Below are 22,256 nucleotides of genomic sequence, written 5' to 3'. Positions count from 1 at the left end.
GTCCCATCCCTTTTGCACCCTGCTGCTCCCGGTGACACTTCTCTGCTTCCCAGTGCCCCCACGGATCAGAACTGGCCCAAGGTCCCTCAGGGTGCTGGTGACAGAGCCGGTGACACTGGAGTGTGATGCCACGGGGACCCCAGCTCCGGTGCTGCTGTGGCTGAAGGATGGCAACCTGATACCCAACGAAGTGGCGGGTGGCCCACAGGTGAGATAGCTCCTGGTGGAGGGGATGTCCCTCCAGGAAGAGGCTGCTTTGCCTCATTCTGGCCTTTAAAAAAGCAGTTGCTGGAGATGAACAGGTAAAATGTCACCCAGACCTGCCCCGTGTTTGGTCCATGGGAGCATGAACCTGCTCAGTCCTGCACTGGGCTTCCCTGTCTTGAGGGCATAGACGGGCAGAGGGTCCATGGGATGTGACAAAGACGGGCTCAAGGCAGGCTTATGCCCACCCATCCCTGTTCCTGCTGGCTTGCAGCCCAAGCTGCCTGTGAGTTTCTTTGGTTTCATGCTCACCCGGGCTCTCTCTGCATCCCGGGGAAGCACAGATCCTCTCCGATGGGCACGTGCTGTCCCTGCCCACTGCTCGCCTCCAGGACTCGGGGACGTACACGTGTGTAGCCAGCAGTGCTGTGGGGGAAGACAGACACGAGGCTACCCTCGAGGTACAGTGTAAGTACCCCTGTGCATCCCCAGCCCCTTCCCGCCTCCATGACTGTTGGGTTGCAGGTGATGCTCGGGATAATGGGGCTGTCCTTGTACCTCGCATGGGTACCAAGGGGGTGTCTCGGGGAAGGTGTTGCCCTGTTGGTCTGTTTTCCAGTGCCCCCCGCCATGCTGGGTGAGGAGGAGAACATCTCTGTCATCGTCAACCAGACGGTGACCCTGGAGTGCCCAGCTCCGAGGGTCCCCGCTCAGGGGTCCCACTGGCTGAAGGATGGGAAGGTGCTCACACCAAAGCCAGGCATGCAGCTCTCTGCGGAGGGGACCGTGCTCCAGGTGACGTTTTGGGGTATTGCAGAGGATGGGAGGGGAAATGGGGCTGAGAAGATCCCCCCATTTCCCCCTTCTCACCCTTGGGTGCAGAGGGAATGGGCATCCCTCCTTACTGCCTATGTTCAGCGCCATTCACACCCCTCACACTGATCCCATCCCTGTGGCTGCTTCTGACACCAAATCTTATTGGGGGGGGCTGTGTGGGTCCAGCTCTACTGCGGATCATCTCAGTACCTCTACTTGTTCTGGTAGATCGAGCGAGCCAGTGTGCAGGATGTGGGCAGGTACACATGCCAGGAGAGGCACTACAACCTCGATGTGTGGGGTAAGGTTGAAACAGCCCACTGGGGCAAAAATATATAGTCTGTGAGTATATATACGTATACTTTATGCTATGCATATATATACTATATGCTATACTGCGTGTTTGCATTTAAAATATGTACCTGGAGTACCTGAAAAACACTAAGAACACTTGGAAAACACTAGGACCCGAATATTTCAGCTCTGCAAACAAGGTGGTAGGGAATCCCCACCAGCATAGGTGTCAGAGGGGAAGACCCCGATGTTTGCACGAGTCTTGAGGGGAGAGCTCAGTGATGATGCAGATGTGGTGTCTTGGCAAAATTTGGGCAGGAGACTGAAGGGATTTCCTTGGCATTGCCAGGACCCCTCTGTCCTTTCTTCACACTCAGTCAGTGCAGTGGTCACTGCAGGTATCGCTCCCCTTCTCTCCCAGTGCCTGAGGTGTAAGCCAGCGATGATACCCAGGATGGGCACCAGCCACTTTAGCTCTGATTTGAGCATCCTGCAGCCTCCCATCCCATTCAGCACGTCTGCAGCATCGGGGGCTGAGCCAGGGCCTGGCTTTTCTCAGGGATGCTCTAGGCCAGTTGGTGGAAGTCCTGCAGGCAGGTAGCCAGAGAGTGGAGCAGATCCAGTTTGCCTGATCCGGGCTTGTTCCTGCGATCCCTTCCCAGGGAAACGTTTGCACGTCTGGCGGCCTGGCTCGGGTGGATTGTTTGGGTTCTGCTGTTTTTGTTTTCATGGGGTTTCTGGGTGTTGGGGTTTTTCTTCTACGAACTGATATCCCTCCTGGGAAGGAGTTACCATTTGCTAGCCAGCTGTATTTATGAGCAACTCAGAACAGCATCCGAGAATGGAAAGAGTTAGGTAACCTTCCCAGCAAGCAGTGCTACCTAATAAGGCTGCGTCTGGCCAACCAGGGTGGCTGGCATGGGATGCTCGGTTGTCCTCTGCTGTAGGCCACGTGCAGTTGAAAGCATCACTTGCTTAACAGCTGCAGAGTCAAGGTTATTGCTTCCACATGGAACCAAGTGCAGGGGAGTCTTGCTGGTTCTTTATGCATAGCCCAGCTAAGCTGCAGTGGTCAGGGCTCGTCTGGTGCTGTCAGCGAACTGCTCCTCTCCTCTCTTCCCCTGCAGTGCCCCCGTCCTTCTCCTCACTGGAGCCCACCACCATGTCCGTGCTGGAGGGACAGCCCGTCAGGCTGGCCTGCGAGTGCCATGGGATCCCCTTCCCCACCCTGAGCTGGTGGAAGGACGGTAGGGTCCTGCTCCTCAGCCTCATCCCTGCGCACTTGTTGACTCACCAGAGGGATGCTGGTCTCCTTGGAGCAAGGAGTGCTTTGTGTTCAGCAGTATCCAGGTGGGAACTGCTCCTGCTGGGAACCTGAGAGGAGGTTGCTGTCCCTTCCCTGGGTAGGTGAGCCCCTCTCCACCCATCCCGGGAGCCCGAAGCTGGTGGCTGCAGGAGGGAGCGTGGTGTACATGGAGAAGGTGCTGCTGGAGGACAAGGGGACGTACACCTGCGAGTGCAGCAATGCTGCCGGCAGCAGCAGCAGGGAGCATCACCTGGAGGTGCACGGTGAGCCAGAGACACAGAAAACCTGTAGAGGTGGCTGAAGGTGCCATGAACCACCTTAATGCAAGGTCCAGATGGATCCAAAAGCCCACAGCCATTGCCTGCTGCCTTAGGTGCTTTGGAAAGGATGCTGCTAGCTGGGCTAGCTTTGCCCCCGCAGTGTTCCTCTTGACTCCAAGCTGGTTGCAGTTGGTTGTACCTGCTTTGTCCTCTTGCTGTCACCATCCAGAGTGATGCTGTTTGTATATCCCCTTGCACATAAGGGAGTAGCTACAGCATCACCTCCACCGTGTGTCCCTTTGCCCGCAGCGCTGCCGAGGATCCTGGGCAGCAGCAAAGCCCTGAGGAAGGTTTCTGTCATCAAGGCTGGCGAGGTGGTTCTGGAGTGCGAGGCCATGGGGACACCGACACCCACAGTGACGTGGGTGAAGGACGGGCAGCCCGTGGCCGGAGGGGACGGGCTCCTGCTTACAGAGCAAGGGAAGCGGCTGCGCATCCGCAAGGCAGAGGTGGCCCACGCAGGACGCTACACTTGCCTGGTGGCAAACACAGTGGGGCAGGAGCAGAGGGAGTTTGATGTTGCAGTGCATGGTAAGGGTGTGGGATGGGGCTGGTGGTTGTGGGGTAGGGATGCAGGCAGGCTCAGGAGGGTGGCCGTGCCCCAGCATGTGTTTGATGTAACCTGATGTGGAGGAGATCTTGGACAACCAACACATAGGAGGTCAGAAGGGGTATGCTGTAGGAGTAGCCGTAGGACTGGCTCCATCAGGCAGGAGTTTCTTTCCAGGGCCATCACAGCAGACCATGGCACACTTTATAAAGTCATCACTTCCTAAGGCCTTGGTGAAAACTCAGGGGTGACGGCACCAAGCACTCGAGCTGAGAAAGGGCTGAGGTGGCTCAGAGCCTGTGGCCAGCTCTGTGGCACACCTGTAAGCATGGCCTTGGAGAGCAGGTAAGTGGCACACACTTGCTGTGGGTCACCTGTGCCATGACATCTTCAAAGCTGACAACTTCAGATGATGCTGATGGTCCTTCTGGGCTTGTGTCCTCAACGTCTACAAAGCAGGAGGGTGGGAACAAGCTGGATTTACCCAGTTTTCCCTATGTGACTTGCTCCTTTGCTGTCTCGGCTGCTTTGCAAATGGATGCCCATTGTTTTCTGCATCCCCAGTTCCTCCTGAGTTCATTCAAGGACCGACAACCAATATCAGTGTCTCTCTGCAAGGATCCCTGACACTGACCTGCGAGGCCACCGGCGTTCCCTTGCCCACAGTCACCTGGTCCAGGGATGGGTCTCCCATCACCCCCAGCGAGCACACACACGTGCTTTCAGGTCAGGGATGAGGCACGGATGCTGTAAGAGACGAGTGCTTCAGGAACACGTCTTACCCTGACGCTGATGGGTTTAAATGTGGGATGTGCTGGTGCCTGGATTTGGGGCCATGAGACCTCTCTGCTCCTTGCTTCCAGGGGGCTGGCTGCTGAGGCTCACCCATGCCCGAGCGCAGGATGGTGGCCACTATTCCTGCCTGGCCAGCAACGTAGCTGGGGAGGCCAGGAGGCATTTCTACGTGGAGGTCCTAGGTAAGGAGAGGGCTTCAAGGATTTCAGTTTCATCCTTGCAGGAAGAGGCACAAGTTAAGACTGGGCATGGCGGGGGCTGCAGTGCTGGACTCCTTTGTGCCTTAGCATGTGAGCTCAGAGGCTCGGTGAGGCTGTCCAGCTGCTGAGGTCCCTGGTGCCTTGTGTTCCCAGCTCCTCCCCACATTGAGAACATGGGTGAAGAAGAGATCACCAAAGTGCCCGAGGGTCACCCCGTCACCTGGTCCTGCCTGCCTGCGGGTGAGCATCACGCGGGGTGGCACAAGGAGGTGGGAGCTGACCTGGGCCCCCCTTTGGGGTGCAGAGCAAAGGGATGGCTCCAGCCAATGACATGAGAGCAGTTGAAGAGGTTTTTTGGGATGGTTCCTGGCTTTGCAGTTGGGCTGTCCGGGAAGTGCTGGGGAGGGGGAGCCCACGTGGGGAACTTGGTCCACGACATAAGCTCCGATCGCTCCCAGATGGAGCTGAAATTCCTCTAATCTGGTTTCTCCTTTAGTGGTGGGGATAATCAATCACCTCCTACTCAGGACAGTTCTCTTTCTTCTTGCTGGCGCATCCAGCAGCCTGTAAAACCCTGATCCAGATCATGACAATCTTGGATTTGGGCTGATGTTCCGGCTTCCCAGAAAAGCTCCGGCGCAGTGACCCCGGTCAGGCTGTGCTCACACATGGAAAAACTTCACTGTTGAAGGCTAAAACCTGCTTTCCATCCCACACAGGCAGCCCCCAGCCCCAGATCACCTGGCTGAAAGACGGCCACCCTCTGCCCCGTGGGGACACCTTCTCCATATCTCCTGATGGCTCCATGCTCCACATCCCCCGAGCCTCCCTGTCTGATGCTGGCCGCTACTCCTGCTCTGTGGCAAATCAAACCAAGCACTACCTGCTGGACGTTTTGGGTATGAGATGCCTTTGGATGGAGACAGAGTCTCAGGTGTGAGCAGGGGACATGGACTTAGAGGGCTTTTTCATTGCCTACCCCAGGTAGGGGATGAGGATCCCTTGGTATGGGATGACATAAGGTCCTGGACCTGACCCAAAGCATTTGTGAGACCTCTTGGAGGGTCCATGTAGTGCAGGATCCATTTCTGATGTTGGTTTATGGGAAAGGGGTATATACCTTCTGCTTTTGGAGGGCAGCAATTCGGGGCAGAGTCTGAAGCTGGACTTGTGTTGTACATGCTGTGGGGTCAAGTCCAACTCCCAGATCTTGGATCATGCTCTCTGGTTGGGAGGTGAAGCAACTGGGAAGCCTAAGTGGGTGCTAAAGCTGATCAGCTACACAAACATGTCTCTGCAGCCAGTCCTACCTTTGCTGGAGATGCCCACAGTGGTGCTGCTGCAGAAGAAGTCACAGTGATCATCAACAACCCCATCTCCCTGGTCTGCGAGGCTCAGGAATACCCATCTCCCAGTGTCACCTGGCTAAAGGATGAGGTTCCCCTCAAAGCATCTAGAAACATCCTCCTGCTCCCTGGTACTGTGCGGGCATTCACTGCCTGCATGACCACAGTGCCCCCTTGCTGCATGCCTGTGGGATTGGGAGCGGGGCCTTTTGTTGGTCTGGCTGCGGACCAGGGCAATGGGATGGTGAGGTCACCATCCTGCAGGACCCATCAGGTGGATGCTGCTTTTCCATGTGCTGCATCATCGGATAATGGATAGAGCATCCTCAGCAGCATCAGTGGGATAGCACTGATTTCCACAAACCTGGAAACTGGGCTGCAGAAGAGCATTAAACCCCCTTGGGTCAGGCTTGCGGGTGGTCAGCAGGTCCCTTAGGATGCCCTCCGTGCTGCTTGGGGGCAGACAGCTGAGGCTATGAGTAGAGACCCTCTCAGGAGATCCCCTTTGCCCAGGTGGCCACGGGCTGCAGATCCTGAATGCACAGGAAGAGGATGCAGGCACATACAGCTGCATTGTGGCCAATGGAGCCGGGGAGGCCATGAAGAGCTACTCTGTGAAGGTCCTGGGTGCGGGAGCTTTCCATGTCCTTCTTAATTCCTGCAGCGATCCCACCACTGTAACCAAGGCAGTGCTCCTTCCTTCCCTTCCCATGCCTTCATCCCGGGGAACTGCACATTGTGTAGCTGGTGCTGCCACCCGAAAAAGCATCTGGTCTCCCCTGTCAGGTTAAAGCCATTCCCCCTTGTCCTGTCCCTACAGACCCTTGTCAAAGGCCCCTCTCCAGCTTTCTGGTTGGCCCCTTTAGGCACTGGAAAGTGCTATAAGATCTCCTCGGAGCCTTTTCTTCTCGAGGCTGACCAACCCCAACTCTCTCAGCCTGTCTTCACAGGACAGGGTGCACCTGCTCCCACTATGCCACTGACGTGGCACAAAACAGTACTGGTCCCAACACACCCCCAAAGGACACCGCTTGTCGAGTCCATCAGCACCCTGAGGTGCTGCCTGTCATTGACTAGGGCAAAGCAAGGGCAATGAGAGCTCCTCTCTCATCTGTGCCATCTCTCCACACTAGTTCCTCCCTGGATTGCCAGAGACGAGCCTTCAGGGGAATATGCTGTGAAGGAGGTGAAAGCCCGGGTCAACAGCACAGTGATGCTGGAGTGCGAGACCTGGGCTGTGCCCGAGCCCACCATCCGCTGGTACAAGGACAAGCAGGTGAGGCCCTGACTGTGACTCCTAAAAGGAGCTGCTGGCTGGGCTCTGTCCCATTCCTGGCTGTGTAATCTCCTCCTACCATCGTTTCTTCTGTGCCTTGGGGCTGGCGTCCCCGTGCAGCTCCTGGAAAGTGATGGTCACCTCCAGATCCTCAGCGAGGGGCAGGTCCTTCAGATCAAGCCAGCCAGTGTCTCAGATTCGGGCCATTACAGCTGCGTGGCCACCAATGCTGTGGGTGAAGACGACAGGGACTTCATCGTGCATGTCCAAGGTGGGCCAGTGCCCATAGCAGTGGGTGTCTCAGCAAGAGGAGGCGGCCTCGGTGGGGTCCTTGTGGGAGCAGAGCAGGGTGTGCAGGAAGGGAGCTTGTACCTGCAGGAAAACCAGCATCTCCTTGGCCCCGGTCAGGCCTGGGCAGATGCTCTGGTTGCATGTGGAGGTGTGAGTCCCCGTTCCCCACAGCTGACCACAGCCTGTCCCCGCAGTGCCACCCCTCTTCCAGCAGCAGACAAGCTCCAGTGAAGCCCTTGAGGCCTTCTACAGGGAGGAAGACCAGGATGGGGAGGTGACGGAGCACCGGCAAGCTGTCCTCAACCAGCCCACCGCCCTGTACTGCGACACCAATGCCATTCCACCTCCCCAGCTCACCTGGTACAAGGACGGGGAGCCCCTCTCCCCTGGCCCGGGCGTGCGGATGCTGTTAGGTAATAGGCATGGACCCCCACTGTGGGGTTTGGACGGGGCTCCTGCAGAAGCTCTGTGGGTTGAGAGCATCCACAGGATGGAGGAGGTTGGATCCTGCCTGTGGGACATGCAGGGGTGCAGAAGGGACCCTCTGACCGCTGCTCTTTGCCACAGGGGGCCGGGCGCTGGAGCTGCTGGCAGTGAGGGAAGAGGATGCGGGCAGGTACACGTGCGAGGCAGCCAGTGCAGCGGGACGGGGCCGCCTGCACTATGAGCTGGAGGTGCTGAGTGAGTACGGGGCTGGGGCAGGGAGAGGATGGAGGCACCCGGCAGCCCCATAACCGCCTGCTTCCAGCCGCCCCGGCCATCCACGGTGCCACGGGGGACCTGGCTGAGGAGGTGACAGCCACCATCAACGGCACCGTCCGCTTCCAGTGCGAGGCCACTGGGCACCCGGTGCCTGCGGTGTCCTGGCTCTGGAATGATGTCCCCGTTGTGGCTGGCCCACGGCATCAGCTCCTGGAGGGCGGCACAGTACTGCAGGTCCGTGTCCCCCTCGGCAGGGGGGTTGTGCTGGTGGGGGAGCACAATAGAGATCAGATGGAGGGGATGAGATGCTCTTCCCTCCCTTTGGTCTTGCCACGTGCCGAGGTCCCTAAGGGAGCCCCAGCAGCTCCATGGGTCAGGGCAGCCCTCAGCAGAGCTCTGCTCCCCTTTTCAGGTGGCTGCAGTGGAGGTGGGTGACATGGGCAGCTACACGTGCGTGGCCGAGAACCCGGCTGGGTCAGCTGAGAAGCACTTTGCCCTCACTGTGCAGGGTAAGGTATTGCCAGCAACCCTTCCCTGGGTTGCTCATTTACCACCCTCCTCCTCCTCTTCCTCCTTTGCCAGCGGTGGCTCCCGAACCGAATGGCTGCCTCCGTTTCCTTGTGCTCTCACGCTTTCCCTGTGCCAGGAGGTTGAGGTGCCAGCACAAGATGCTCGGTGTGCATTTCCTCCTGTGGAGAACTCAGCCTCTGTGGTGATGGTTCCCCTTTGGCTCTGTCTTTTGGGGTGTTCCGGAGCAGAAGCTCCTTGGATTGCGGGCACAAACCCCGAAAGCATCCACGGTGTCATCAATGGCAGCATCTCGTTGGTGTGCGATGTCCGGTCCCACCCCACAGCAGAGATTGCCTGGTACAAGGATGGCCGCATCCTGCAGCTCGGTGAGGAGGTGACCATCACTCCAGGTACATCAGGAGGAGAGCCTCTCCCCTGGTGGTGGGCTCTAGCTCTCCTAACCAGCCCTTCTGTATGCCACACATGGGACTCAAGCTCAGTTTTAGCTGTTCCATGCGCTAACAACCTGCTGCCCTGGACAGCACAAAGGGCTGCATCCTGCAGACTCTTCACTGCTGCTCTCAGGAGCTCAGCACCCTTTGCTGCTGTGCACCTCAAAGAGGGGTTTGGATGGTCAGATACCTCTCGTACAGAGCTTGGCTGCCTGCTTTCCTCTGGGGTGGTCCAGACCTGCTCCTGGCTCCTTGCTCTCTGCTTCCTGCAGGCTCTCGGGTGCTGCAGCTCTCTCGCCTGCAGCCTTCCAGCTCGGGCACATACACGTGTGTGGCACTGAACGTGGCTGGCCAGGACGAGAAGCGCTTCATCCTCACTGTGCACGGTAGGTGCTGAGGCCTTCGGAGGGAGCTTTGCCTCCCGAGGAGCTGACAGCGAACACCACGTTCCTTTTCACACATCCCTTCTCCTCCTCAGAGCCCCCTGACGTCCAGGACCCGCAGCAGGAGATGCTCGAAGCTGACATAGGGACCCCCCTCGTCCTGACCTGCCAAGTCACCGGCGTGACCGCCCCTGCCATCACCTGGCTGAAGGATGGGAGCCAGCTGGGTATGTGCACAGCACAGCCTGTGCCACGCTGCCATCCCCACCCTCGCTGCCACCCTGTCTGAAGCAACCCTGCCTCAGTTTCCTCATTCCTAATCCTGCTGCAAGAGACCTATAGGGCCTCACAGGGGAGGGGATAGAGCATGAAGCGGCTGGTATTTTGCCTATATGTTTTTAGCAGGCCTCAGATTTGTTCCTGAGGCTTAAAGCAATGGGATGTGGGCTTAAGATGTCATGGAGGGACGTGGGAGTAGGCCCTATGGGTACCAGCTTTTGGGGTATCTGCTTGGACAGGGATTTGCCCCAGAACCAGTGGCCCTTTTCTCCTGCAAAGCTCTAGTGATGCCCAGTGCTCTGCAGACCCCATCCTCTGCTTTAACAATGTCCCCAAACCTGGGTCCTGGGGGTAGGAAGAGGGGAGCATGATAATATCCCTGGGAGAGGGCTTGGTGGAGCATCGCTGCTGCAGCCACCTTCATTCACCCTCTCTCCTCGCAGACAACAGCCCGGAGCAGGGCCTGGTGTCCGGAGGGACCCAGCTCCAGCTCAGCCCCCTCCAGCCCTTCCACCAGGGCCGGTACACTTGCCTGGTGCAGGGCACAGGCACTGAGACACGCAAGGACTTCCTGGTGCTGGTGCGAGGTAGGGCTTCCTGCGGCGGCTCCTCCATCAGAGGGAGCCTTCATTCCCTTCCTCTTCCTCCCCATCCTCATCCCCCCTCTCTCCCCGGTGCAGTGGCACCCCGGATCACCAGCGCGGGGGTCCCCAGTGAGCACAGCGTGCTGGAGGGCGGAGGGGTGATGCTGGAGTGCCAGGCAGAGGGGCAGCCCCCGCCCCGGATCTCCTGGCTGAAGGATGGGCAGCCCCTGGGGCTGCAGCCCCCTTCCCACGCCCGGTGAGTCTGCACCGTCCGTGCCTCAGTTTCCCCGTGTGCAGTGCGAGGCAGGCTGAGCTCTGCTGCTGCTTCCCCCTCCGTCTGCTTGGGCTGGGACATGCCTGAGCTGTGGCTGCCCCATCCCTGGCAGTGTTCAAGGCCAGGTTGGACACAGGGGCTTGGAGCAAGCTGCTCTATGAAAGGGGTCCCTGCCCATGGCAGGGGCTGGAACTGGATGAGCTTTAAGCGCCCTTCCCATCTAAACCACTCTGTGATTGCTGAGGAACACCATCATGCGTTAAGCCCTGGTATCCTGCATGGCCCTGCACCCTGGCAGAGTCCCAGCCACTGCCCTGGCCTTGCAGCGCATCCCAAACCCTGCAGCCTGGGTTTGAACCAAGCACAGAGCATCTCCGCCCCATGGGCACATCAGGGATGGACACACAGGTCACTGCTCCATCCTCCCCATGCAGGATGTCCCCGGATGGCAGCTCTCTCCTCCTTGAGGGTCTCCAAGCTGCCGACTCGGGGGCATACACGTGCCTGGCCCGAAACAGCGCAGGTGAAGACACACAGCTGCACACAGTGAGCGTGCTGGGTGAGCAGAGCCGGGACCTATGGGCAGTGCCAGGGCCATCAGCCCCTTACAGCCACATCAGGCCCTCTGTCCCCCTGCCCAGTCCCTCCTGCCATCCAGAGAGGCACCGATGACTCAGAGGTGGTCCGGGGTGTCCTGTCTGCAATGGTGACACTGGAGTGCCAGGCACAGGGGTCCCCTCCACTGCACGTGACCTGGCTGAAGGATGGGCTGCCCCTGCCCTTGTCCCCCCGTGTCACCCTGCTCTCAGCTGGGCACGTTCTCCGGTAAGAAGCCGCCCTCGGAGTGATGCTCGGATGCAGTCTTTGGGGCTGGTACCCAGGTTTGATGGATGGGGGTGCCTATGGCTGCACCCCGAGGTGGCTGCACCTCAGTGTGGAGGCTTTGGTGGGCAGAGGGGGACCTGGGGGTGATGCCTCCACCCCATCCCTGTTTCCCATTCCATGGGATAGGATCTCCAAGGCACAGGTCTCTGACGCCGGGCTCTACACCTGCATTGCTTCCAGCCGGGCAGGGGTGGCCGATCGCAGCTTCGTCCTGCAGATACGGGGTATGGGAAATGAGGAATTCGGGGAGGGCAGACCAGAGGGAGCCCAGGCACTGACTCTGCTGTCAGAGCACGTGTTGTGCTTTGCAGTCCTATTTCCAAGTGGGGTCCTGAGCCATCCCTTAGTCAGGGTGTGCTCGGAGAGGATGGAGCAAGGCAGGACCAGCTTGAAAACAGTCCCAGAGCTCCCTGTGGGGATGCTGAGACATCTCTGGGTGCCCACAGGACAGCAGGGACCTGCCAAGCACATCCCCAGTGCCTGGGCACCCACCTTTCCTCCCATAACCCCCCTGTAAAGGGAATTCCTCCCTCCCCAGTGCCCCCCGTCCTGGACAGCCCAGACAGCAGTGAGGAACAGATGGTGGCCGAGGGCTCCGATGTCACCTTCACCTGTGATGCCACCGGGTCCCCAGCACCAGCAGTGACCTGGCTGAAGGATGGAGAGCCCCTGCAGTGGCAGAGCACCAGGGAGCCCAGCGGCCCGCGGCTGAGCCTGGGGGCTGTGGGGCCGGCTGATGCTGGGGTGTACTCCTGCCTGGCTGCAAACGAAGTGGGGGAGGCCAGCAAAGCCTTCCACCTCCTGGTGATGGGTGCGTGCCGGGGATGTGGGAGCAAGGATGTGTTTTGGGTGCAAGGAAGGGATGAGCGCACCCATCTCATTGTGTGCCTTGCAGAGCCACCCCGCATCAAGGCTGCATCCCAGCCCACCAAGATGTCCATCACTGTGGGCACCCCGCTAGAGCTGACGTGCGTGGTGACGGGGGTCCCCATGCCCACTGTCACCTGGGAGAAGGATGGACGGCTGCTGGCAGGGCCCTGGCTTGTGTTGGGGAATGAGAGCTCCCTCCACATCGAGAGCGCTAAGGTAGAGGCTCCTCTTTCTTCTCCCCACCTGCACTTCCTTTTTGTGCCCCAGTGTTTCTCTCTCCTGGCTGTGTAGGTGGCTGATGCTGGTTTGTACACCTGCCTGGCTACTAGTCCTGCTGGGGAGGACAGCAGGAGCTTCCACATCAACATCCAAGGTAACATGGCCCTAGAATGGGAGCCTTATGCATGATGTATGGGGACAAATATGTGGGTACCCAACCCATTCACCACCCCTGACTCCCCTGGTGCGTGCCCCACAGCACCTCTCAGCATGGCGAGCATTGGAGGGACCCCCAGCATCACTGCTATGGCAGGGGGACAGCTCATCCTGGAGTGCCCAGAGGATGCTGTGCCGTCCCCCCACATCGAGTGGCACCGGGAGGGCTCCCCGCTGCAGGTGTGTGCGATGCGATGGGACCTGGGCTGGTGCAGGGGCTGGGGTGCACCTTAACCAGCCCCTTCAGGTTCGTGGTGGTGGTGACTGGGGAGAAGCTGCTGATGGGAGGTTTTTGGGGGGGGTGTCAGGAGGATTCCCGCAGGCAGGTCCTGGCCGAGGGACGCTTCCTCCAGATCCAGGCTGTGGTGGCAGCGGATGGTGGGGAATACAGCTGCAGGGACACCAGTGCACTGCGGGGCACCAGCCGGAACGTCCACATGGAGGTCCATGGTGAGTGCCACCCTGTCACGGGGCTTTGGTAGCAGTGAATGCTCCCCGTTAGCTTAGGGGTGTGCAATGTTATGGGGTGCCCTGTGCTTGGGGTAATGGGAAGGCGGGGTTGGAGCTGAGGTTCTCCATCCCCTGAGCCCTGTCTCTGGCTTTGCCGCAGTGGCCCCGGAGATCCAGCCGGGCCCCGAGGAGGTGAGAGCACTGCTCAATGGCTCTGCCGTGCTGCCGTGCCGGGCGCAGGGGTGGCCCGAGCCCCGAGTGACGTGGCGGAGGGATGGACGGCTCCTGCCCCTCCACGGGAGCAGCAGGTACGGGGCTCTGCGGGCACCAGGAGCTGGCTCTTGGTTGTGCCACCCTCCCCATCAGTGGGTGTTTTGGTGTGCCTGGAGCACTGCCCCCCTGTGTGAAGAGCTGGCCCCACACGAGCTCAGTGGACATGTGCTACGTGTCACCCTCCCGGATGCCTGTCCCCATGTGTTGCAGCCCAGACATGCAGAGCCTCAAGGGGCTGCTTTGCTCTCCTTCCCCAGGCTGCAGCTCCTGCCAGGAGGCTCCCTGCAGATCAACCCCGTTCAGGTCCAGGATTCAGGCTATTACCTCTGCATGGCATCCAGCCCCGCCGGCTCCGACTGGCGAGGCCTGGACCTCCAAATCCTGAGTAAGTGGACGAGCCAGATGGATCCTTCCTGGGCTCACCCCAGTCCAACCCATGGCTGCTGGTCAGCTCTCATCAGTGCAATGATGTGCTGCTGTCCTCTGCTCATCATCACCATGTGCTTCCATAGTCCCTCCTGCCATCACCCCCGGGCCCACCAACCTCACCCTGCTGGCTCAGCAGCCGGCCACACTGGCCTGTGATGCCAGGGGATCCCCTGAGCCTCACATCAGATGGGAGAAGGATGGTAACCCCCTGAACCCACACCTCCCGCCCGGCGCCTACAGGTACCCACAACACCAGCCGCTTCACCCACCAAAGGGTCGCACCATAGGACCCTTTCTCCCCTTCTCCCTGTTCCTCATGGGGCAGAGGTTGACCCCGATGCTCTGCCCATGTAGCTTGCAGTCATCTGGGTCACTGCTCATCACCAGCCCTGGTCCCCGGGATGAGGGGTGGTTCGAGTGCATCGCTACCAATGCTGCTGGAGAGGCACGCAAGGCCTTCAGTGTGTCCATCCATGGTGAGTGAGCTGTTAGGGCTGTGAGTCTTGCTGGGAGCAGCTTTCCCAGGTGACACGGATCTCCTGTGGGCTTGGGTCCCCTCTCTAGACCTGGGCAAGAAGGAAAGCAGTCAATGTCTATGCTCAAGTGCATGGGGATGGAATCCCCTTCAGCATCTGCCATGCAGCCCTGCTCACCTTCTTGCCTCCCCTCCCCAGTGCCTCCCACCATTGCCAATGACCTTACGGATGTGGTTGTCACTCGGCTGTCCCCTGCTGTCCTTACCTGCTACACCTCCGGTGTGCCCCCCCCTGCAGTGTCATGGAGCAAGGAGGGGGCTCGGCTGGGCAGCCGCGGAGCGGGGTACCGCATCCTGCCCACAGGTACAGGCATGGGGCAGCGCAGCCCCAGCGGGGCAGTGGGTCCCTGTCTGCCTTCTGCCCGCTGCCTCCCTCTGCTGCCTTCCAGGGGCCCTGGAGATCAGGCAGGCGCTGCCCACACACGCTGGTCACTACACATGCACTGCGCGGAGCGCTGCTGGCACAGCCCGAAAGCATCTCCGGCTCATGGTGCACGGTACATCCAGCTCCGGGGGTGTCGTGAGCCTGGGGTCCCGCTCCCTGTTCCTTGGCACACCTTGGAGGGGAGCCCTGGTGAGCAGCACTGCCCTACTGCTTGCAGACCCCCCTGCCTTGAAGCCCCTGCCTGGCATGGTGATGGTGATGGTCAACACCAGCACGGTGCTGTCCTGCGAGGCGACCGGCATCCCACAGCCGGAGGTCACCTGGCAGAAGGATGGTGTTGGCATTGCCGGAGGTGAGAGGGAGCCTGCGGAGCCCGTGCTGCCTGCAGCCTTTGTCTGGGGAGGGGGGGAGTGGGTGCCATGGGTTGTGGGTGTCCTAGCAGGGTGCTGGGTGACACTGTGGATGGTCCTCCCAGCTCCTGACCAGGATGGGTGCAGTGGTCGCTGGAGCCATTCCCTGGAGAAGCCCCAGGAAGGGTGGGAAGCAGCCCCTGCACACCATCCATCCGCACACCGGCATGGCTGCATGGCACATCCTGCCCTTCATTCCCCGCAGGGCCTGGGCTGAAGGTGCTCCCCAACGGGCAGCTCCACCTCCTCCGAGCCTCCCCAAGGGATGCAGGCACCTACCTGTGTGTGGCTCGCAACCCCTCAGGCACTGCTGCGGGGAGGACCAGGCTGATTGTGCAAGGTAAGGCAGCAACCAGAGCCCCATCACTTGCCCTCCCCTCTTGCTCTGCTCCTTCCCCTGCACCTCACAGTGAAATGTGGCTGCCAAGGTGCAAGCAAGTCCCTGTCCTTGCCCCATCCAGTGCCTCCCGTCATTGCTGCTGGCCCGGCGGAGCTGGAGGGGCTAGAGGGGCTGGAGGTGCTGCTGCCCTGCACTGCCCGTGGTATTCCTGAGCCTCGAGTGTCCTGGAGCCGGGATGGAGCCCCAGTGCGGGGCAGTGGGGGGAAGATCCTGCCCTCTGGGGACCTACTGCTCCGGGATGTCCAGGTAAGGACCATCCCTTCCTGCTGCCAAGCCAGCTGTAAGGCCAGAGAGCTGAGAAACAAGTGTCTGCTGCTGCTGAAAGGAAAGGGTTGCTCTGCATCGTGCTGTGTCCCTGGCTGCTTTCAGAAACACTGGGCAGAGGGAAAACCCTGTTTGGTCCTTTGCAACGGGCTGTTGGGTTGGGGCAGTGTGGGCTTGCTGATGTGGGATTCACTAAGTGGATGACCTATGGCTTTTGGGGTACACAGAGCCACAGCCCAGTGAGCCAGGGCTGCAGCTGGACCCCAGACTCAACCTGGCCCCTCCTTATCCTCCCTTTTTCCCCATGCAGGAAGAGGATGCCGGGAGCTACTCCTGCACCGCGGTGAACTCGGCCGGGAGCGCTGCTCGCTGGCTCTCCCTCTCCATCCACAGCCTGCCCACCTTCACCCGCCTGCCCCAGGACGTCACCCTGAGCCGGGGCGAGCGGCTGGAGCTGGTGTGTGCCGCCACGGGCAGCCCCCAGCCCCGAGTATCCTGGATGTCCAAGGGGCAGCTCATCACTGGTGCGAAGGCAGCGGGCAGGGGATGCTGAGCCTGGGGGAGGATGTGATCCTGCTGCCATCCCAGGCCTTGCTCCCCTTAGTGGAATGCCGGCATGCCTGGTTGTGTAGGGTTTGTAAGGCTGGTCCCCAACCATGCTGTTTGGGTATTTTGCACCCACAGATGGCGTGTCGGGACAGAGCGGCTGGAGCACCCTGAGACGGGAGGCAGCCACACGTGCCGACAGCGGGACCTACATCTGCCATGCAGAGAACAAAGCCGGTGCCATCAGGGCCACCGCCTTTGTCTCCATCAGAGGTAGGTGCTGGCAGGGAACCCGGGGTGCTCAGCTGGCTCCCTACCTCTGCCATCCTTCTCCCTTTCCCAGAGGCACCCATCATACAGGGGGACCCCAGCACCTACCAGGTGGAGCATCCCGGGGATGATGTCCTCCTCCATTGCAATGCCCGGGGCCACCCCCTGCCCCTTGTCCGCTGGAGCAAGGATGGGGTGCCGGTGGTGGCTGGTGGGCGCCTGCGTCTGCTGCACAACGGCTCCTTGGCCATCCGTGCCGTGAGGGTGAGTGGGGCTTAAGGGGTGCCAGTGCTTTCCACGACAAAGCCAAGCACCGCACTGATGCTGTTGGTACCGCTAGAGCACCGACGCGGGTCACTACCCGGTGTGTGGCAGAGAACGATGGAGGCACAGCGGCAAAGGTGGTCACCCTGGCCCTACAGAGTGAGTGCTGCCCCCTCTGCACCCACTTTTTGAAGGACTGCCCATCGCATCACCCCTCAGCCCCCCCAGATCACCCTTTGGGCCCTTGGGGAATGGCCACAGTACCACCGGGATGCTGCACTGCTCTCCTTGCCCAGGTGCCCCCGTGGTGGTGGTGATGCCACGGGTGGCGGTGGTGCGAGCCGGGCAGCGGGTGCTGCTGCACTGCGTCGTGTCTGGGGAGCCCACCCCATCTGTGGAATGGCAGCGTGATGGGGAGCCATTGCCCGAGGGTCCCCGTGCCCGCATCCTGCCCAATGCCACGCTGCTCCTGCCTGCTGCTGCCCGCCGTGATGCGGGCAGGTACTCCTGCCTCGCTCGCAGCACCCTGGGGGCTGCTGTGGCCCATGCCTCCCTGGCTGTGCAAGGTGGGTGCACTCCTCTGCTGCTTCATAGAATCATGGAACGGTTTGGGTTGGAAGGGACCCTTAAAGCTCATCCAGCTGCATGGGCAGGGACACGTTCCACTCGATCATGTTGCTTAAAGCCTGGGGGCTTCTTGCTGGCTCAGGGATGGGGCTGCCCCTAGTGCTGTTACACCCCAGGGTGAGACCTCCTGCAGGGTGGTTGGAGGGATATTGTCTTTCCTTGCTTGCTCTAAACCCCTTCAGCCACAGAATCATTGAATAGTCAGGGTTGGAAAGGACCTTAAGATCATCCAGTTCCAACCCCCCTGCCATGCTCTGGTTTGCCCTCTCTTCTGCTGCTCACTTAAAGGTCTGAGCCCAGGCAAATCCTTATCCTACAGCTGCCGTGTGCTAGCCCAGGTTCCTGTTTGCATCTCCTCAGCCTTCCTGCCTGTGATTAAATTCCCATTTCCCAGGGGCTCTGCTTAATGTACAGGCACATCCTCTCCCCCTCGGAGGGCCAGGCTGGCCAGCAGCACAGAGGATGCTCTGCATGCTCCTTGCATGGCTGCTGGCATTTGATGCCGGATATGCCAGAGGAGAAGCAAAGAAAAGCTTAGGGCTGTGGCCAGGACCAGGGGTTGAGACAGAGCAGAATTTGGGGGGTTTTTGGTGCGCATCTGTGTGTACAAGATATGGAGCCACACTTGCAGCATCCCCTGTCGACGTGGCTGCCCAGACCTATGGGGTCTTTGAGGGCCGTGCTTGCAGCCTTTACCTCCAGAAAACAAGGTTTTCTTCACACACAAACTATTGAGAGGGCAGATTGCCCACTTCCCAAGGGACAGCAGCCCCAGCACCACCACCCCTGTCCCTCCCACCCCAGAGGAGCCGCGCCGGGTGCGGGGAAGCCTGGCCGGGGCCATCAACACCCATGAGCTCGGTGTCACCACCCTCGATGCTAGCGTGCTGGATGACCCGCGGTCCGGCACCACCGCCATCCGGAGCAGCATCGGTAGCATCCCACCCGCTGCAGGTAGGTCACCAGCCCTGCCCTCACCCCAGGGAGGGTTTTGACCTGTGTCAGGTGTAAATTTGGAGGGAAAGATGCATTTTAATGTTTTGCTGCCCCAAAGCAGCGCTCCACAGCTGTGCTGTTCCCTAGGGGAGAGGAGCCTGGGGTAGTTGGGGAGGGCTGGGTGCATGTTAGGAGGGTGACCCCTTTTCTCCCCCGTCTTCAGGGCCACTGATGCGGGTGCTGGTCGCTGTCATCGCCCCCATTTACTGGTCCTTGGTGCACACCAGCCGTGAGGCCCGGAATGGGTTCCTGCTCACCCGGGGCACATTCCATCAGGAATCTCAGCTGCAGTTTGGCACAGGTGAGCAGTGTTAGGGGCCCCAGGCCCCTAAAGTCTGGGGGCTCTGGAGCCTCCATCTCCCCTATGCTCCATCCCTGGGACTCATCTCTGCGCTGGGCTGAGGCTCCCATTGGAGATGGAGCTGTGTTTAGGGATGCTGTGGGCTGCTGCTCACTGCTCCTCACTGTGGCAGGAGAGCTTCTGCGGGTCACCCACCTCTCCCGGGGCACGGATGCTGCTGGTGCTCTGCTGCTGGACACCGTGATCAGCGGCTCTGTGCCAGAGAGCATCGGTGATGCCGCAGTGCTGCTGCAGGTGCCGGTGCTGCCCATTCTCTCTGTGGGGCAATCCCTCCCATACTGGGAGCCTTGAGGGGGGGGGAGTCCATGGCCTGACCCCGCTCCCTGCCTCTCCCCAGGACTTCAGTGAGCAGTATGTGCAGACAGGCACAGGGCAGCTCTCAGGAGGCTCAGTGCAGAGATTCCTGCGGGATGGGCACATCATCCGTGCCCGCTGCAACCACACCATCGTATATGACCCCCCCTTGGGCCCACAGCCCCCCCAGGTGCAGCATGTCCGGGCCAGCGCCATCAAAACCTCTTATGACCCAGCCTCGGAGCAGCTCCGCTTCCAGCTCCGTGCCTCTCTTGATGCTGGTAACGGGGGGATTCATAGGGATGGGGATGGAGACACCGGGATCCCTTGTGAGCCCTGAGTGGCTCTGAGGGCGCAAAGGCTACGTCCCTGCAGTGACCTGCCCCTTCCCATCACCTCCGCTTGATTCCCAGCAGCTGATGGAGACCAGTGCCCAGTGGGCAGTGGGATTCATCCTGGGCCCTGGGCAGCTGCACTGCATTGGTACGGACCCTTCCCAAGGGGGTGTGAGGACGGTGCTGCATGGTGCTACCTCCCCATCACCCCAACCTTGTCTCTGCTGCCCAGATATCGATGAATGTGCCGTGGGGTCCCACGCCTGCCGCTACAACCAGCTCTGCCAGAACACTGCGGGGACCTACCGCTGCGTCTGCCCTCCCGGCTACCACTCGCTGGGCACTGGCTGGCCATGCCTGGGTACGAGCTGGGCACAGGGTCACAGTCGCTCTCCTGCCCTGCTCCAGCCTCAGTTTCCCCATCCAGCTGCAACTCCCCATCTCTTTCCTCCACCAGACATAAACGAGTGCCTGCAGTTTCCTCCACCGTGTGCCTTTGAGTGTCGCAACCTGCGGGGCTCCTATGAGTGCCTGTGTCCCTCCGGCAGGACCCTGCTGCCGGATGGAGAATGTGGGGCAGCCGAGGTGGATGGAGGGGACACAACGGACAGCACCCACCGGGACACCCCTGTGGGCAGGCTGGGGCCAAGCAGCCCCTGGGGAGGGTCCTTATACACCCAGCTTGCCCTTCGCCGGGTCGCAAAGGATGTGGGGCTGGGTGCCCGGGGTCCTCCATGCCCCATGGGCTTCATCAGGAAGAATGGCACCTGCACTGGTGAGTGTGCATCAGGGAAGGGCTTTGCAGGGAGTTCGGAGGCCATAAAGGCAGCTCCTGTGCCAGTTGCTGCCCTGTCTCCCATTTGTTTGAGCCCCTGCCCATGGGGTTGAGGTCTCTCTGGGCTTGGCTGTGCTGGGGATGGTTGGTGAGAGCCAGGATGCTGCAGGGCAGTGGGCACCAGAGGGGACTGACACCTCCCAGCTTGCCTTCACCCCTCTCACCCCACAGACCTTGATGAGTGCCAGATGCTGAGGCAGTGCCAGCACGACTGCAGGAACACCCCGGGCAGCTACCGCTGCGTCTGCCCCCCTGGGTACCAGCTGCTGCCCAATGGGAAGAGCTGCCATGGTCAGTGTGGGGGTGCAGGGAGATGCCCCTGCTCTGGTGGATGCTGTATGCCTTGGGGTGTGAATGCACTCCCCATGGTGCCCTTGGTGTCACCCCTTTGGGGCTGCAACTCTTTCTCCTTCTTCCTCCTTTGGTCTCTCTGCCCCAGTGTCTGAGGGCCCCAGGCAGGGGTTGGGAGCTGGGGACACTCCGTCACCCTCAGGTCTATCTCTCTTCTGCCTACAGATGTGGATGAGTGTGCAGAGGGCACTGTGCAGTGTGGCTCGGACCAGATGTGCTTCAACACCCGTGGAGGTGCCCAGTGTGCGGATGCGCCGTGCCCAGCCGGGTACCGGAGAGGCTCCAGCCCTGGGTGAGTGATGCTGCGGGGCAGTGGGTGCCCATCCCACACTCCTCATGGCACCATGGACCCCAGTGTCCCAGCTCTGACACCCCTCTGCATCCCCCAACTCTCGTGCAGGCTGTGTGTGGGTCTCTGCACCCCAGACTGCGGCTCTGCTGGTCCCCCCACGCTGCGGTACGAGCTGCTCACCCTGCCCCTCGGCATCGCTGCCGGCCGGGCCGTGGTGCACCTCACCCAGGCCTCTGCCCTTCCCCGCCATCCCCTCTTCACGCTGCTGGAGCGGGAGCCGGGCAGCCCCTTCGCCCTCCGCACCCAGCACGGACGCGGCATCATCTTCACCCTGCGCCCGCTGCGGGACCCCGGCACCCACCGCCTCAAGGTGCAGGCGCTGGCCCCGGGCAGGCAGCGGGCGCCCAGCATCTTCATCCTCATCATCTCCGTCTCGCCTTACCCCTACTGACACAGCCGAGGGACAGGAGGGGATGTGGGGTCTTATCTCCTCCTGTCCCTCGCCACTGCGGCTCAGGGAGAGCTGAGCTTGCACCTTTCCTCTCCCCCCAGACCCCTCGGTTGCCTTCACCCTTGGCTGGTCCCTGACTCAGCAGGGCCATGGGGGGGACGAGGTTCCCCACCAGCCTCTTGCAATCGGGGTTTGTCGCAACCTGCAGCTCAGAGCAAACACAGCCCTGAGTGGCCTTGGCCGTTATCAGTCCTTGGATAGGGGATGAGCTGGGTGACAGAGGCCAGTGAGGGTCCCCCTTAGGGTGCAGGGTGGGTTTCCCTGGGCTGGGGCAACCTCAGGCTCCCTGGCATTAACCTTGTTAAATTGAAATAGCCTTTTTTCTTTTTTAGCCCACTTGGTTTCTGTGTACTCTTAATTATTTATGTTTTTTTTTTTTTTCCTAAATAAAGGTGTTTTGTGGCTAAATATCAGCTGTCCCTGAAGAAAGCAGCTTCCTTCCGCATGCGGGAGGAGTGCCCTGACTTGCTGTCTTAGACACCTCCCTGTGTGGCCTTGGACCATAGAAGGCAGATTGTCTGTATGGGGCAATGCTGCATGGCCAATGTCCAGCATCTGAAGGTGCAATCCTGCCCCATGGTCAGATCCTTTGGTCAGCATGAGCAGAACGTGGTCTCTCTGCACATGGCGCAGATTGAGGCTGGTCCCAAACAGCT

At 60.4% G+C, this 22,256-nt stretch overlaps 1 protein-coding gene across 1 annotated transcript in view; it reads left to right on the top strand.

The window, feature by feature from the left end:
- HMCN2 (hemicentin 2) overlaps positions 1 to 21,956 on the top strand; it is a 34,729-nt gene extending 12,773 nt beyond the window's left edge. The window contains 58 exon segments of the mRNA XM_061476628.1: positions 54 to 208; positions 549 to 672; positions 824 to 999; positions 1,249 to 1,321; positions 2,442 to 2,561; positions 2,722 to 2,883; positions 3,190 to 3,471; positions 4,055 to 4,216; positions 4,354 to 4,467; positions 4,639 to 4,725; positions 5,205 to 5,384; positions 5,786 to 5,962; positions 6,345 to 6,458; positions 6,965 to 7,107; positions 7,228 to 7,378; positions 7,593 to 7,811; positions 7,966 to 8,079; positions 8,147 to 8,334; positions 8,513 to 8,609; positions 8,859 to 9,020; positions 9,335 to 9,448; positions 9,541 to 9,672; positions 10,168 to 10,311; positions 10,405 to 10,564; positions 11,017 to 11,141; positions 11,224 to 11,407; positions 11,594 to 11,691; positions 12,006 to 12,278; positions 12,363 to 12,553; positions 12,629 to 12,710; positions 12,816 to 12,952; positions 13,081 to 13,222; positions 13,383 to 13,530; positions 13,753 to 13,880; positions 14,008 to 14,164; positions 14,279 to 14,400; positions 14,599 to 14,763; positions 14,849 to 14,956; positions 15,062 to 15,196; positions 15,460 to 15,594; positions 15,716 to 15,900; positions 16,229 to 16,442; positions 16,603 to 16,737; positions 16,808 to 16,998; positions 17,075 to 17,095; positions 17,097 to 17,157; positions 17,295 to 17,564; positions 18,430 to 18,579; positions 18,785 to 18,922; positions 19,095 to 19,216; positions 19,320 to 19,557; positions 19,690 to 19,718; positions 19,720 to 19,759; positions 19,844 to 19,972; positions 20,069 to 20,386; positions 20,618 to 20,737; positions 20,963 to 21,089; positions 21,198 to 21,956. Of these exon segments, the coding sequence (XP_061332612.1) occupies positions 54 to 208; positions 549 to 672; positions 824 to 999; positions 1,249 to 1,321; positions 2,442 to 2,561; positions 2,722 to 2,883; positions 3,190 to 3,471; positions 4,055 to 4,216; positions 4,354 to 4,467; positions 4,639 to 4,725; positions 5,205 to 5,384; positions 5,786 to 5,962; positions 6,345 to 6,458; positions 6,965 to 7,107; positions 7,228 to 7,378; positions 7,593 to 7,811; positions 7,966 to 8,079; positions 8,147 to 8,334; positions 8,513 to 8,609; positions 8,859 to 9,020; positions 9,335 to 9,448; positions 9,541 to 9,672; positions 10,168 to 10,311; positions 10,405 to 10,564; positions 11,017 to 11,141; positions 11,224 to 11,407; positions 11,594 to 11,691; positions 12,006 to 12,278; positions 12,363 to 12,553; positions 12,629 to 12,710; positions 12,816 to 12,952; positions 13,081 to 13,222; positions 13,383 to 13,530; positions 13,753 to 13,880; positions 14,008 to 14,164; positions 14,279 to 14,400; positions 14,599 to 14,763; positions 14,849 to 14,956; positions 15,062 to 15,196; positions 15,460 to 15,594; positions 15,716 to 15,900; positions 16,229 to 16,442; positions 16,603 to 16,737; positions 16,808 to 16,998; positions 17,075 to 17,095; positions 17,097 to 17,157; positions 17,295 to 17,564; positions 18,430 to 18,579; positions 18,785 to 18,922; positions 19,095 to 19,216; positions 19,320 to 19,557; positions 19,690 to 19,718; positions 19,720 to 19,759; positions 19,844 to 19,972; positions 20,069 to 20,386; positions 20,618 to 20,737; positions 20,963 to 21,089; positions 21,198 to 21,540 (8,711 nt within the window). The 3' untranslated portion in view covers positions 21,541 to 21,956.
- Positions 21,957 to 22,256: the final 300 nt, after the last annotated feature.

Source organism: Pezoporus flaviventris, unplaced genomic scaffold, assembly GCF_033815535.1.
Source record: "Pezoporus flaviventris isolate CSIRO_AGI_PZ_B2104156 unplaced genomic scaffold, CSIRO_AGI_Pfla_v1 ptg000097l, whole genome shotgun sequence".
NCBI classification, from domain to species: Eukaryota; Metazoa; Chordata; class Aves; order Psittaciformes; family Psittacidae; genus Pezoporus; species Pezoporus flaviventris.
Note: the sequence above shows the minus strand (reverse complement) of the source record. Positions and strands in the feature narration are given on the sequence as shown.